Source organism: Schistocerca piceifrons, chromosome 7 (genome assembly GCF_021461385.2).
Source record: "Schistocerca piceifrons isolate TAMUIC-IGC-003096 chromosome 7, iqSchPice1.1, whole genome shotgun sequence".
In the NCBI taxonomy this organism is placed as follows: domain Eukaryota; kingdom Metazoa; phylum Arthropoda; class Insecta; order Orthoptera; family Acrididae; genus Schistocerca; species Schistocerca piceifrons.
This window is the reverse complement of record NC_060144.1, coordinates 183,991,387-184,008,520: the sequence shown is the minus strand read 5'-3', so window position 1 is coordinate 184,008,520 and position 17,134 is coordinate 183,991,387. Positions and strand designations below refer to the sequence as shown.

Genomic DNA, 17,134 nt, shown 5'->3' with positions numbered 1-17,134 from the left:
CGGTTAGACCATTAGTTCGTCCCAAAACTGAGTTTTATTTGCATTGTACGAAGTGTGAATGTGACTCTGTCCTTGTTTTATGGAACTGCGAATTCAGCTATGCAAGGACAGTGATGCTAAAGTCATTGCACTCGACCTTTCGTGGTAAAATTACGTGATGTGCACATGAGTAGCCACGGAACGGTCTTACCTTGGCCTGCTCCAGCGTGATGAGCTGCAGCCCGAAGGCGGCGGTGAGCGAGAAGAAGGCGATGGGCGACCAGCAGATGAAGTCGGTGAAGACGAGCAGCGCCATGCGCTTGGCGATGCGCGAGTCGTTGGAGTTCCAGGCCTGCGAGCCGCGGATGGCGCAGTACATCTTGAGGTAGCAGCCCATCAGGATGAGGAAGGCGACGCCGTTCACCAGCATCAGCATCACCACGTAGGCCAGGCTCGCGGGCCCCGTCGTCGTCTCGAACGGCAGGCACACCGCGAACTTGCGGTAGTCCGACACGCCTGCAACACGCCGCACTCCTGCTGGCCATAAATGCACGTCTGCACTCGTAACCTGGGAGGGACACTGACCAGTGCACGGAGGATGGTTGGGGCTGGACGTCACGTGGACGACGAGATCGGAGTGCAAGTACGGTTCTGGGAAATGGCTGTGTTGCTTCAGAAGGAACCATCGCAGCATTTATCTTAAATGATTTTGGAAATTCATGCAAACAGTGGTTCTGCGTGGGAATCGATTTGAACTTTGGTCCCCTGAACATGAACCCTGTGTCTTAACCCCCCCCCCCCCCCCCCTTCGCATCTCACTCGTTCCACTTAATACGAGGCATATCCACAGCTACTGTGATGTTTCTACATCCACATCAACATACATACTCAGCAAGCAGCACTCAGGGCATGGCGCAGGGTATCTTCTGCTAACGTTAGCTCATTCCATTTCTTGTTCACTCCCAAATGGACCAAGGGAAAATGACTATGAGCTTACGTACAGGCCCTGATTTATGTTGGTTTGTCTCCGCAATTATTACAAGAGTTGTGCAGTAGAATCAGTCTGCAGTCAGTCGCAAATCCCTGTTCTCTTTCTCATTAGTGTCTCGCGAAAACAACGTCTTCCCTTCTCGGATTCCCATTTCAGTTTACGGGCCATTTACGTAATACTCGTGAGTTGATTGAACCTACCCTGTAACAAACCTAGCAGCACTCCTCTAAATTGATTCGATGATTTGATCCGATCCGACCTTTTGGGGATACCGAACACTTTAGTGGTACTCAGGACGGGGTCGCACAAGTGTTCTGTACAGTTTCCCAATAGACTGAAGTCGAACATTCACCTTCCCTACTATCGTCCTTACGTGCTCGTTCCGTATCATATCTACTCGTATGTGAATCAGGACCCCACTAATGCTGAATTTGAACATTATGTGATTATTTCTCCTAGTCATCTGCAGTAACTTACGTTTTTCAACATTAACAAAAATCTGCCATTCACCACAAAAAACAGAAATTTTGTCCAAGGCATCCAGTTTCCTCCTACGGTCACTCAAAACGATACTTTCGCGTAGCCTTCAGAGTCATCTGCGAATACTCATAGATTGCTGCTCGTCCTATTCGACAGATAATTTATATATATGCAGATCAAGAATGGTCTTATCACACTTCCATGGGCCACCCGCGACAATACTTTAGTCTCTGATCGACAGTCACTGTGTAGGACAACGCACTGGATTACATAAAAATTCTTCGAGCAACTTATACCCGTATTTCTGCGAACCTATCTGTATGATCGGAACTTTGTCAACAGTCTGGAGTGTGACACTGTTTCAAACGCTTCCGAAAATCCTGCTACCTAGACGAATTTCATTTCTCTCAACGTTCACAGGTTTATTGAATTCAAGTAATGTGGCCCGACAAGCGGATATTGAAATCTGAATTATCTGCATTTGTGGTTATAGCCTTTGGGGTTAATCCAAGAATTGTTGTCAAAACCCAGTGTGATAAAAAATGCATCATTGTGAAATAGTGACATTTGTAGGCTTTGATTCTCGTTTGTTCAAAAATGGTTCAAATGGCTGTAAGCACTATCGGATTTAACATATGAGATAATCAGTCCCATTGATTTAGAACTACTTAAACCTAACTAACCTAAGGACATCAAACACATCTCTGCCCGAGGCAGGATTCGAACCTGCGACCGTAGCAGCAGCGCGTCTCGTTTGTTACTTCAGCGAATAGAAATGGAATATTACGTATTAGTTCATAGGTCAAGAACGCCGAGGCACGCTACTGACTTTAATGGGGGCACGTTTCAACCCAGTTCTCATCGATAGTGACAATTAGACGCAAAAAATATGCTTGAAAATGTTAAAATGTAGAAACTGCAGCCGCAATAAACATTTTCACCGTCTCTAAACGAAATGATTACATTCAATAATTAAATAAAATGCTGTGGATTCGGAACTCAGACCTCATAAAAAATGAACGAAATTCCTCTCGAATGAGATCATCCGTGAAACAGATGCGCATTTTATAGAGTTCCACAATTCGTATATTTTGCAGACGCTAAAAACGGTCAGCACATCCGTAAAAGGAGACTTTGTTTAAATCTAAATCATTTTGTCTAACAAAAATGGCACCTTCATTGCTAATGAAGATAATTATTAAGCATTTCTCATATAATATACTTCTGTCCAACGAAGGCAAGTCATACAGCATAAGCCCCAGCGCAGCGGATAAATTAAACATGTCACCGTTCGTGAGTCACTGCGCTCAGTTTTATTACACCGAGATGGGATGCGTCCTAATATCGTATCTGACATTTTGTCCGGCCTAGCGCAACAATTCGACATGGCATGGACTCAAAAAGTCATGGTGAGTCCCCTGCAGAAATATTGAGCCATACTGCCTCTTCAGCCATCCCTAATTACGAAAGCGTTGCCGGAATAGTATTTTGTACCGAACTGACTTCTCGATTATGTCGCATAAATGTTCGGTGAAATTCATTTTGGGCGATCTGGGCGGCCAGATCATTCGCTCGAAATGTCAAGAATGTTCTTCAAACCAGTAACGACCAATTGTGGCCACTGACATGGTGAATTGCCATCCATAAAAATTCCATCGTTGTTTGGCAGCATGAAAAACAAGAATGGCTGCAAATGGTCTCCAAGTACCCGAATTCACCTGTTTCCAGTCAATGATCGGTTCAGTTGGACCAGAGGACGCCACCAGCTTGCACTGCGCATTATTGAAAACTTTAGTCATGGATTTGTTGAGTCTGCGCCATACTAGAAGCCTACAGTCAGTACTTACCAACTCAAATCTGGACTCATCTAACCAGATCACGGTTTTCCAGTCGTCTAGTGTCCAAGCGATAAGGTCACGAGCCCTGGAGAGGCGTTGCAGGCGATGTCGTGCTGTTAGCGAAGCGACTCGCATCAGTCGTCTGTTGCCACAGCCCATTAACGCCAAATTTCGCCGCATTGTCCTAAGGGACACCTTAGTCGTACATCCCACATTGATTTCTGGGGTTATATCACGCAATGTTGCTTGCTGCTCTAACTCGTTAAGTGAAGGCCGTCAGCCACTGCGTTGCTCATGGCGAGAGGAAATGCCTGAAGTCTGTTATTCTCAGCACCGTCCTGACACTGTAAATCTCTGAATATTGAATTTCCTAATGATTCCGAAATGGAATGTCCCATGCATCTAGCTCCAAATAAAATTCCGCGTTCGAAGTCTGTCAATTCCCGTCATTTGGCCGTAACCACCTCGGGAAACGTTTCTCATTAATGACCTGAGTACAAATGATAGCTTCGTCAATGCATTGCCCTTTTATACTTCGATGTACACGATACTAGTACCGTGTATATACACCGAGCCAAAGAAACTGGTACACCAGCCCAATATAGTCTAGTACCCCGCGAGCATGTAGAAATGCCGCAACACGACGGGGCATGGACTCAACTAGTGTCTGAAGCAGTGCTGGCAGGAATTGACACCATTAAGTCCTGCAGGGTGGTCCATAAATCCATAAGAGTACGTGGGTAGCGAGATCTCTTCTGGACAGGACGTTGCAAGGCATCCCAGATATGCTCAATAATGTTCATGTCTGGGGAGTTTAGCGGCCATTGGAAGTGTTTAAAACGAGAAGAGTGTTCGTGGAGCGACTCTGTAGAAATTCTGGACCTGTGGATGTCTCACTGTCCTTGTGAAATTGCCCACGTACGTCAGAATGCACATGAATGGATGCACGTGATCAAAAAGAATGGTTTCATAGATGTCACCTATCAGGTGTATCGGGGGCCCATATCACTCCAACTGCAGACGACCCACGCCATTACAGAGCCTCCACCAACTTGAACAGTCCCCTGCTCATATGCACGTTCGTGGATTCATGAGGTTGTCTCCATACTCGTATACATCCATCTGCTCGATACAATTTGAAACGAAACTCGTCCGACCAGGCCACATGTTTCCTGTCAACAACAGTCCATTGTCGGTGTTGACGGGCCGAGGTGAGACGTAAAGCTTTGTGTCGTGCTCTCGTCAAGAAAACATGACTGGACCTTCAGCTCCAAAGCCCATATCGATGATGTTTTCAAATGGTTCAAATGGCTCTGATCACTATGGGACTTAACATCTGAGGTCATCAGTCCCCTATGCTTAGAACTACTTAAACCTAACTAACCTAATGACATCACACACATCCATGCCCGAGGCTGGATTCGAACCTGCGACCGTAGCACCAGCGTAGTACCGGACTGAAGCGTCTAGAACCGCTCGGCCACAACGGCCGGCTGATGGTGTTTTGTTGAATGCTTCGCACGCTGACAGTTGTTGATGGCCCAGCCTTGAAATCTGCAGCAATTTGCGGGAAGCTTGCACTTCTGTCACGTTGAACGATTCTTTTCGGTCGCCGTTGGTCGCGTTATTGCAGGATCTTTTTCCAGCCGCAGCGAAGTCGGAAATTTGACGCTTTACCAGATTCGTGATATTCACGGTATATTCATGAAATGGTCGTGTGGGATAATCTCCACTTCATTGCTGCCTCGGAAATGCTGTTTCCCATCGCTCGTGCGCCGACTTTAACACCACATTCAAACTCACTTAAATATTGATAACCTGCCATTGTAGCAGCAGTAACCGATCCAATAACTGCGCCAGACACTTCTTGTCTTACATAGGCGTCTCCGACCGCAGCGCCGTGTTCTGCCTATTTACATGTCTCTGTATTTGAATACACATGTCTATACCAGTTCCTCTGGCACTACAGTGTATCGCTATCCCATGACTTTTGTCACTTTATTATAGTTGATCCTTGAGCTTCTGACAGTGATTGATAATCTGAGTCAAAAAAGTCTCTTCAGTTATATTTTTGAAACAACATAACTGAAACTTTTTGCGATTATTTACTGTAAGATGAACGCTATGAATATCCAACTACAGCAATGTCATGTGACTTCCCTGCTGTAGCAATAATCATGCTGTTGCTTACCTAGCAGCGGCAGCAGCGCCATCAGGAGCGCGAAACTCCAGCCGCAGAGCATGATGTAGGCGGCGTGGCGCAGCGAGAGGCGCTTGTTGAGGTGCATGGCGTGCGTGATGGCGTAGTTGCGCTCCAGCGTGATGACGGCCAGCGTGTAGACGCTCAGCTCGGCCGACAGCACGCCCAGGAAGCCCGCCAGCTGGCAGCCGGCCGACATCTGCCACGGGATGGCGAAGCGCCGGAACTCGCCCAGCGTCGACGCGTCCACCACCGCCAGGAACCCTGTGACACAGAACGCTCTCTGGACCAATGACGATACACCTAGGAAATTGTCCAACGGCCCTTGCTTTGCTGTAGCCTTTGACTCAGAGAGGAAGACTGTGTACGTGTTCCCTCAACCAGTGGGACCACATGCAGGCAGTAATAGAGTCTGTGCAGGATAGGGTAGCCGATGCACGGTGACCAGTTTTCATTGGAAGCACTGGACGAGTTCATTCGTTTTATCGGAAGGGGGAGCGGACATTGTTTGCCCGTTTTCTGCCGCCTGTGACGACAGAATAGAAGTGCACCCTCTGCAGTCTTTCTCAAACGATTTTACAGAAACTACGAGGGTCACTCTAAAAGAAACGCACACTATTTTTGTAAAAATACAGGTTTCATTCTGCATGTGTGAAAGTTTTACAGTGTGTAGATACATCCTTCCCGCTTGTTATCAAACTTAGTTCAACCTGTTCCTGTGAATGGCGCCGTCACAGGATGTCTTCAAGGTGGCTGCTACACTTGACGTTCGTCAGAAGCAGCGTGCTGTTATAGAATTCTTGTACTGTGAAAACGAGACAGTGGGAAACATCCACAAGAGGTTGAAAAAGGTGTGTGGAGATGCTGCTGTCGATCACAGTACAGTTAGTCGGTGGGCAAGCAGGTTACGTTATGAAAGCGGGCATGGCAATATTGAGGATTGTCCTCAAAGCGGCAGGCTTCGTACTGCACACACTCCACACAATGTGCAGAGAGTTAACGAATTGGCGACTGCTGACAGACGCATCACAGTGAACGAATTGTCACGCTACGGTGGGATAGGAGAAGGAAGTGTTTGCAGAATACTGAAAGTGTTGGCGTTAAAAAAAGGTTTGTGCCAGGTGGGTTCCCAGGATGTTGACAGTGGCTCACAATGAAACAAGAAAAACGGTATGCAGCGAACTTTTGGAACAGTGCGAGAATGGTGGACATGAATTTCTTGGAAGAATTGTGACAGGTGATGAAACATGGCACCATTATTTTTCACCAGAGACGAAGAGGCAATCAATGGAGTGGCATCATGCAAATTCACCCCGGAAAAAAATTCAAAACCACACTTTCTGCTGAAAAAGTTATGGCTACGGTGATTTGCGATTCCGAAGGACTCTTGCTTGTGTACATCATGCCAAGTGGAACCACCATAAATTCTGATGCGTATGTGACGACACTGAAGAAACTTCTAGCTCGACTGAGTCGTGTTCAACCACATCGGCAAAAGCAGGATGTTTTTTCTGTTGCACGACAATGCACGGCCACATGTCAGTCAAAAAACCATGGAAGCGATCACAAAACTCGGATGGACAACACTGAAACACCCGCCTTAGAGTCCTTACCTGGCTCCATGTGACTATCATCTCTTTAGGAAACTGAAAGACTCTCTTCGTGGAACAAGGTTTAAAGCTGGTGACTCCCTTGTGCACGCTCCCAAACAGTGGCTCCAACAGGTTGGTCCAGAATTTTACCGTGCGGGTATACAGGCGCTGGTTCTAAGATGGCGTAAGGCAGTTGAGAGGGATGGAAATTATGTGGAGAAATGAAAATATTGTTCCTAAAGGACGTATCTACACACTGTAGAACATTCAAACATGTAGAATAAAAAATAGATTAAAAAAATAGTGTGCATTTCTTTTGGAGTGACCCTCGTACCAGGTAAAAAAATTCATTTTTGTGTTACTTGTAGTTTTATATGTTAGCTGCATGGTGACATGGGCATGACGACGTTAATGGTAATAGTTATTGTGATATTTGCATTTCAGCAAGATACTGCACGAAATTCAAAAAAGTTTGCAATGAAAGATGCTGGCCGCTATTATTTCGTATTTGGTGTATATAACGTAATATGTTGCTGCATATGACTTTTAGCTAACATCTTGAATTTTTCTTTAGACTTGGGTGAGGGTCGCTCTGTGACACCGATCACCAGTAAATTGATCTGGTGTAGCACACTTATTTGCGATCACGTGAGCCAGTGATATAATCAGAATGAAATATCCTCCACATTCCTCATACTTCATAAACTGTTTGAGATACCGAAATAAGGTTTTGGCAAATGATAGCACACAAAGAGGATAGTATTTGTCCATGTTGTTATTATGTAAAACGTCATTACCTACCGTGTTATTCCACTAACTGCAGACTTTTTTGATGAAAGAATGTAATTTTATGTGCCATCGATAGCTGATGAAACGTAAGTAGAGACATTAAACTTTTATTTTTGTGCAGAGGATGTGCTTTTCATAAGCTATTAATCTTACTTTTCCTCAGTTCCTTACTTAATAAACCACTGTTTCAGAATTCTCCCGTAATTGCGTCTGCACAACATGTTAGGGAGGTCACATTGTGTCAACATCGCTGTGTTTTGGCAAAGGAAGCAAATTTTAAAATGGCAACAAGAGAAATATAGGTTTACCCAAAATTCCTCGCTTATGACGCTTCTCTGAAAATTGCAGATGGTTAACAAGCCAGGTGAAAATAAATCTCTGCATTTTGAGCGGAATTATTTTTAGTTACTAACCAAAGTAGCAGTGTCAGTAAATCTGTTTGGATGGCCGCCATGCAAGTGTGGGCATAGTGAGACTCCACTTAATATATTTACAAAAATAATGTGGGCAAAGAATTCAGTTTAGAACGGCACTTTCCCTCCAGCGCTCGGCATTTGCCCTGCAGCATCTACCCGCAACCCTCATCCACTGCCACTCTCCCCATGCTTGTCCTGGTGACTACGTATCTACCAGCAAAGTTATTCTCCACGTACTCTACAGTCCAGAGACACATTTTCCCTCGCTACGTCACGTGCATAGCACAATTCTGTAGTCTCCAGAGTGGAGTAAAGCTGATCGCACAGCAACAAAAATTCAGTCTAACATTTGTCCCCGCATCCATACTAGAGACTCACTGGCTACCATTTTGTTGACGACTAACTCCGCGTGTTCAGCCTGTGTTTGATGTTTTTCTGATAGCATAACGACTTGGGCTTAACACAACAACTTAGACTATAGGGAAAACACCACAGTAAACACATGTTTCAATATAAATGCAGATACTAGCCAAGCCTTTAGGCTGCACTGTTGTTTTTGACCACGAACGGGACTTGTATAATGCTCTTAATACATTGCAAGAGTCATCGTAATCAGAACGGTGTTCCGTGTAGTTGTGACTACATCATGTCAGAGCTAAGTGAACTCGAACATGGGGAAATTGTTGATGCTCGTATAGTGTGTGCTTCTGTAACCAAAGTAGCCAAAGTGTTTGGTGTGTCAAGAAGCACAGAATCGAGGATTATTACCACATACAGGGAAACTGGATATCATCATCCGCGAAGTCACAACGCGGACGAAAGTGTGTGTTGAGTGATCGAGACAGATGATCATTGAAGAGGATTGTGACGAAAAATAAGAGGGTGACAGCTGCAAAAATCACCGCAGAAGTGAATGTCGTAGTCGCCAACCGTCAGCACGAAAACAACACGAAAGTAACTCCACAAGCAGGGAACTGCAGGATGACCCGGAATTCAAAAAAAAAAATGGCTCAAATGGCTCTGAGCACTATGGGACTTAACTTCTAAGGTCATCAGTCCCCTAGAACTTAGAACTACTTAAACCTAACTAACCTAAGGACATCACACACATCCATGCCCGAGGCAGGATTCGAACCTGCGACCGTAGCGGCCGCGCGGTTCCAGACTGTAGCGCCTTTAACCGCTTGGCCACCACGGCCGGCCCCGGAATTCCAAAACCACTAATCTGTGAAGCAAATGCTCATAACAGGACAATGTGGTGCCCAAGCCATAAAACCTGTACTAGAGCAATGAAAAAAAGTCATTTGGTCGGATGAATATTGTTCGACACTCTTTCCACGTTGTGGCCTAGTTTACGTCCGAAGAATGAAATATGGCGGGGGTTCGGTGATGATTTCAGCAGCCATATCGAGATATTTCATGGGCGCCATGGGTACTCTACAAGGTCGTATTACTGCCATGGATTAAGTGACCATTTTGGCTGGATAGGTCATAACGTGGTACAATGTGTTTTCTCCAATGGTGATGCTGTATTCCAAGGCGACAGGGCCCCTGTTCGCACAACTCGCATCGTCAAGGACTGATTTCGTTACCAGGAGGATGAATATTGTAGCGTCTCAGCTGGCCACCGGAGTCACCAGACCTTGATATTATTGACCCTTCGCGATCTACTTTGCAGAGTAGGGCGCTTGATGGCTATCCACTTCCAGCACTGTTACCTGAAATTGCCACTATTTTGCAGGAAGAATGATGTAAGATAGCCTTGAAAACCATACAGGACAAGTATGTATTTATCCATTCCGGGATGACTGGAAGCTCCTTGGAATGCCAGAGTTATTTCTACGTCGTATTAGACAGGGTAATCTGTTGTGTTTTTTGGTATTTCCATATTCTTGTCCACCCCTTGTAGTTCACAGTGTTCATTCTTTGTGCAATCACAGCCAGGCAAAAGCTTTTGTTGTGCAGCGAAGTCAGAACATGTACAGGAATGTCACCCGAAACTCCTTTAGTTTTGATGTATGTATCTTGGCCAGTAAGTCTGAATGAGCGCAGGATTTGTGAAAGTATAGGGTCAGTATTGACAATTGCATGCCTAAAATACAAACGCCTTTTAGCACACGGAATGGTTAACCACTGGAACTGGGGCATAGCTGACACACTCATCTGTAAGGAACCAGAAGGAGTGCAAGCAGAGAAGAGAAAAGGTTCATTTCTAGGTACATCAGGCACAGGGAACAGTTTGAGTGAGAGCGCAGATACATCTATCCACCGTAGCAAAAGCTCTGGGGACTCGCCCATTGTACAAACACCCAACACAGCTATGACAGCATTACCATTCAACCCATTTGAGAGATCAAGCTCAAGTCAATGACTTGACTGCCCAACCAACAGCACGAAGGCACTTTCTCTGGGTTTCCAAACAGTTACAATCCTCCTTTTATTAAAGAACCTACCAACTGCCAGGAATAATTGAGTCGCTGGGTTTTCGTTTTGCAGTAATTACCAGAAACTGGGAACAACAGAGCTATTAAAGAAGCGAAGGAATTGTCGTACCTAGTAAGTTAGATTACAAACAAATGCTGAAAGCAAAAAAAGATGTCTTGAGTAAAAGAAATCGACTGAGATAGAATGCAATCAGCTTTCAGCCAATCGATGGTGATGGGAATTAGGAAGAAGTTCCTGAAATTATACGTTCGGAGCATAGCATTTTATGAAAATGAAACACTGATCACCAGAAATCTGGAGAAGATGAAACTGAAAGCATTTATTATGTGGCGGTGCAGAAAAACATTAAAAATTAAGTGGGCAGATGAAGTTAAACTGTACTACTTCAAGTTTAGGTAACAAAAGTAGTCTATGGGAGACTCGGTAGAAAAACAGGAAGTGGAACATAGGTGCTATGGTACCCAGGGGCACCATCTGCAACCCGCACGACATCTACACTGCACAGGCAAGGAACGGCGCCGCTCATACACGCGGCCGCGAAATCGCCGGACGCCATATTAGTTACTGACAAGTCACCAGGAAGCATACCGAGAGCGAGAAGCCTTACCAGCCGCAGCCAAAGATAGCTGCAGTACCGCCTAGCCACGCCCCCGCCGGTCACGCGTGCAGAGAGGGCAGCACATCTCTTCCGGAAGTCCGGATATTTAAACAGACACAGCTTCAACAACGGGCAGCTCCCGCCAGCGAGAGCTGGCCACCTCATGCACCCGTTGCACTACAGCATCAATAGCTCTCGTCGGCGGGCCAGCGAAGTAGGCGACCATCTGAAGTAAATCTTCGTTCATAGCACTATCTATGTTGATTGTTTATTTTCTGGCAGACTCTTGGGCACTAGCCACGGTCCAAATTGTTAGTGTATGTGTCATCCCGCAGGAGGAGCGCAATGAAGTTTCTGTGTAATCTTCGTTCTTAGTGTAACCCCATGAAAGAAATAAAGAACCATTTTGAACTTCTACCAGGTGTAGTCGTTAAGACACCTTCTAGGAACATTATAGTACGTATGCTACGACGTTCGGGACCAACAAACTTGATGTTGTAGAGGAGAATTATAAAAAGCACAAACAAAGACTAAAGTATTCAGGAAAGATTGTAAATGCTGTTGCTTCAAGCATTTATGTAAGAATCAAAAGATCAGTACAAATAGCATTAAATGGGTGAACATAAAACTAGTTGAAAGCCTAAAGACGTAAAGAAGACGTTCGTCACTGCAGCACAAGCAGTCAGTACGTATACATTATTATGATGACACTACGAATTGAATAACTTTTGGACATAACATACTGAAGAGTCAAAGAAACTGGTACATCTGTCTAATATCGTGTAGGGCCCCCGCAAGCACATACAAGTGCCGCAACACGACGTGACAAGGACTCGAATAATGTCTGGAGGGAATAGACACCGTGAATCCTGCAGGGCTGGCCATAATTCCGTAAGAGTGCGAAGGGGTGGAGATCTCTTCTGAATAGCACACAGCACGTTACAAGGCATCCCAGATAATCTCAATAATGTCCACGTCTGGGATGTTTGGTGGCCATCGGAAGTGTTTAAACTCAGAAAAATGCTCCTGGAGCCACTCTGTAGGAATTATGGACTTGTGGGGCGTGGAACTGTCCTGCTGGAATTGTCCAACTCAGTCGGAATGCACAATGGACATGACTGGAAGCAGCTGATCACACAGGATGCTTACGTCCGTGTCACCTGTCAGAGCCGTATCTAGACGTACCAAGGGCCCCATATCATTCCAACTGCACACGCCTCACATCATTATAGAGTCTCCCCAGCTTGAGCATTCCCCTGCGGACATGCAGGGTCCATCGATTCACGAGGATTTCTCCATAGCCGTACACGTCCATACGCTCGATACAATTTGTAAAGAGACTCGTCCGACCACGCAACATGTTTCCAGTCATCAACAGTCCAATGTTGGCGCTGACGGCGCCAGGTGAGACGTAAAGCTGTGTCGTGCAGTCATCAATGGTACACGAGTGGGCTTTCGGCTCCGAAAGCCTATATCGAAAATGTTTAGTAGAATGGTTCGCACGCTGACACTTGTTGACGGTCCAGCACTGAAATCTGCAGCAATTTGCAGAAGGGTTGCACATCTGTCACATTGAACGATTCTCTTCAATCGCCATTGGTCTCGTTCTTGCAGGATCTTTATCCAGCCGTAGCGATGTCGGAGATTTGATGTTTTACCGGATTCCTGATATTCACGGTACACTCGTGAAATGGTCGTACGTGAAAATCCTCACTTTATATCTACCTCGGACATGCTGTGTCCCATCGGCCGAGCGCCGACTATCACACCACGTTCAGATTCACTTAAATCTTGATAACCTGCCATTATAGCAGCAGTAACTGCTCTAACAACTGCGCCAGACACTTGCTGTCTTATATAGGCTTGCCTGTTTACATATCTCTGTATTTGAATACGCCTGCCTATACAGTTTCTTTGGTGCTTCAGTATAGTTGTAGTTATTTCAAGATTGGGTGTGGACTACAGACGTTTCTGTGACAAGACAGCGCAAAGTAACAAGTCATATCCCTGAGATATGCGTGACAAACAATTATTATAAATCAGTCAATTATATACTGAAATCATAAGTTCTTATGCACGATGTCCACTTCGACCACTTACTATTTATATTTTTATATCAGTTCCATGTCCTTGTCCTCCGGGCAATGTATTAAATTAAACATGCTTCCCAGCAGGTGCACCACTATCAGCACTATCACCACTATCAACGTTTGCACTCAGTGTTCGCTCTACTTTCATACGTGCGTCCAACAGGCACAAATCATGACAAAATTTTCAGAGGTGTGCACAGTTTGAACATTAACATCACTGTCACAGAATATAACCAAGAAGCACTTTATCATTTAGTTAATTGTGCAGTTCACAAATTATCTCTTAACGAACACATTACTCAGTAAAGCACTCCAACACCTGCAGCCTTGCGCTGTACTGGTGGTCTGTTTCTCACTTCACAACCGACTGTAGGCCACTCAGTGAGCAGCCATGGTGTGGAAGATGCACTCTCACACATTTGGAAGCACTGATTCGTATCCGACTTGCCAACCTTGTGGGTTCCAGCTTGTATGCTTCAACAACATTGCTCACAAAATGTAGAAGTGTGTAGTGCGGGCAGGGTGCAGTGCTGTCTAGTGACGTTCAGAAATTACAAAAATTATGATAACTATTGTAGACATAATAGACTGAAAAATGTTGTCAGCATGTACGTGCAATCGGGATGTACCATCATACAAATGTTCCACTGTTCAGAATTCAGAACTCTGTGTTTACACTGTACAGAAATATATCTGCAGCTTTGGAAAGAGCTCTGGTGGTCTGAATACTACAGAAGTTGCTCTGAAAAACACTTCGCTGAACATTCACCAAGAAAATGGAAGATGTACAGGGACAACGTAGGAGATCATTTCGATAAGTGGTGAAAAATGATTTAGTATTTTTCACTAGGTGGATGGTTCAAATGGCTCTGAGCACTATGGGACTCAACTGCGGAGGTCATTAGCCCCCTAGAACTTAGAACTAGTTAAACCTAACTAACCTAAGGACATCACAAACATCCATGCCCGAGGCAGGATTCGAACCTGCGACCGTAGCGGTCTTGCGGTTCCAGACTGCAGCGCCTTTAACCGCACGGCCACTTCGGCCTGCACTAGGTGGATGTTTCGAGTCCTGAGAAGCCAACAAAAGCATATGAAGGGTGCCTCGTGAAGGAGTCATGCAAATGTGTTCACTGCTGTTACTAAGATCCGCACTGTAAGCGTATCTATATCGTAAAATTTCTCGGCTATGTAGGAAGCTTTTGCCCTTTCCTTGCGAAGTAGTATCTTGCATGATCTTGAAACAATTGTATGTGCTGTGTTGGTTGTGCAGGTGGCCAATAAACACAATCAGACAGCTGCCAAAAGGTAACACATTATTAAATTTACTTACACTACGTAATCTTAATAACTGAAATATACATAACTTTGAAATCCTATAGGATCTCTTGTGGTGCCAAGTTATGCACAATGAGAGCAGAGGATTGTAAAAAATAGTCTTTAAGGCTGAGATACTTCCATAAGACATTGAATATTGGCAATATTTGGTAGCTACGTCGATATAATGTCCTCGCCGGAGTCTTCCGCATTACTGTTGATAATTCTATAGATGCACTGAATATGGGGGCAAAGCTCAAATAAAGGGATTTTGGATAAATAGAATAATGTCATAGGAAATATATTGTGGAAAAATAGGAAAGATATATCATACAAAATGAAACAAGTCATAGTTAACGACAGCCACTTAAAAGGGGAACCAAATGATCCCGTATTTATACTCACCTAGCCATACTCCATTTCTACGGGGAGGAGACAGGCTGTAGTAAAAGTGCTGGAAAAATTTATTCTGTGGGAACTTACTGAAGCAAGAGTTGGTGGGTACAATAATGTCCTAGTAATCGTTAAGAAAAAAGACGAGATTGTGTGACTGCTAAATGGCATCAGAGCGCTTAACATCATTGAATAAAAGGAGTGAAAGAAATCTGATTAAGTTTTAGTTTTAATTGCATCAGGTGGCAGAAATACAACATAAAGGATCTAGCGCTACCATCACATCTTCGGACATTCAGTAACTCTTCCCGTTAACAGAGGCGAGGCCTATCAGAGGGAAATATTCAACTTACCGATAGTATTCCTCTGCTTTGAAGCGAGGTGTCATCAAAATGACGAAAAAACATTCACTGAAATCCAATATTCCTAAAATACACACCATAACAAACATCATAGTTATTCTCATGGCATCGCATTTATTGGTTTCGGTAACTCACAACCAAACTGTTACCTTTCAATTTAACCTAGACCTCGGGCTACGCTAAAGATGGGTCAGGGACCACAGCCCACATTCCAATATACCAGGTGATCAAAAAGTCAGTATAAATTTGAAAACTGAGTAAATCACGGAATAATGTAGATAGAGAGGTACAAATTGACACACATGCTTGGAATGACACAGTGTTTTATTAGAACCAAACAAATACAAAAGTTCAAACAATGTCCGACAGATGGCGCTTCATCTGATCAGAATAGCAATAATTAGCATACCAAAGTAAGACAAAGAAAATATGATGTTCTTTACAGGAAATGCTCAATATGTCCACCATCATTCCTCAACAATAACTGTAGTCGAGGAATAATGTTGTGAACAGCACTGTAAAGCATGTCCGGATTTATGGAGAGGCATTGGCGTCGGATGTTGTTTTTCAGCATCCCTACAGATGTCGGTCGATCACGATACACTTGCGACTTCAGGTAACCCCAAAGCCAATAATCGCACGGACTGAGGTCTGGGGACCTGGGAGGCCAAGCATGACGAAACTGGCGGCTGAGCACACGATCATCACCAAACGACGCGCGCAAGAGATATTTCACGCGTCTTGCAATATGTTTTTTTGTTGTTGTAATAAAACCCCATGTCATTCCAAGTATGTGTGTCAATTTTTACCTCTGTATCTACACTCCTGGAAATGGAAAAAAGAACACATTGACACCGGTGTGTCAGACCCACCATACTTGCTCCGGACACTGCGAGAGGGCTGTACAAGCAATGATCACACGCACGGCACAGCGGACACACCAGGAACCGCGGTGTTGGCCGTCGAATGGCGCTAGCTGCGCAGCATTTGTGCACCGCCGCCGTCAGTGTCAGCCAGTTTGCCGTGGCATACGGAGCTCCATCGCAGTCTTTAACACTGGTAGCATGCCGCGACAGCGTGGACGTGAACCGTATGTGCAGTTGACGGACTTTGAGCGAGGGTGTATAGTGGGCATGCGGGAGGCCGGGTGGACGTACCGCCGAATTGCTCAACACGTGGGGCGTGAGGTCTCCACAGTACATCGATGTTGTCGCCAGTGGTCGGCGGAAGATGCACGTGCCCGTCGACCTGGGACCGGACCGCAGCGACGCACGGATGCACGCCAAGACCGTAGGATCCTATGCAGTGCCGTAGGGGACCGCACCGCCACTTCCCAGCAAATTAGGGACACTGTTGCTCCTGAGGTATCGGCGAGGACCATTCGCAACCGTCTCCATGAAGCTGGGCTACGGTCCCGCACACCGTTAGGCCGTCTTCCGCTCACGCCCCAACATCGTGCAGCCCGCCTCCAGTGGTGTCGCGACAGGCGTGAATGGAGGGACGAATGGAGACGTGTCGTCTTCAGCGATGAGAGTCGCTTCTGCCTTGGTGCCAATGATGGTCGTATGCGTGTTTGGCGCCGTGCAGGTGAGCGCCACAATCAGGACTGCATACGACCGAGGCACACAGGGCCAACACCCGGCA

At 45.3% G+C, this 17,134-nt stretch overlaps 1 protein-coding gene across 1 annotated transcript in view; it reads right to left on the bottom strand.

Moving 5' to 3' along the window:
- LOC124805538 (lutropin-choriogonadotropic hormone receptor-like) overlaps positions 1-17,134 on the bottom strand; it is an 860,476-nt gene that overhangs the window by 34,270 nt on the left and 809,072 nt on the right. Inside the window, exons 15-16 of the mRNA XM_047266106.1 lie at positions 5,480-5,752; positions 191-495 (exon numbers count right to left, since the gene is read on the bottom strand). Coding sequence (XP_047122062.1) covers positions 191-495; positions 5,480-5,752 — 578 coding nt within the window. The remainder of the gene's footprint in view (positions 1-190; positions 496-5,479; positions 5,753-17,134) is intronic.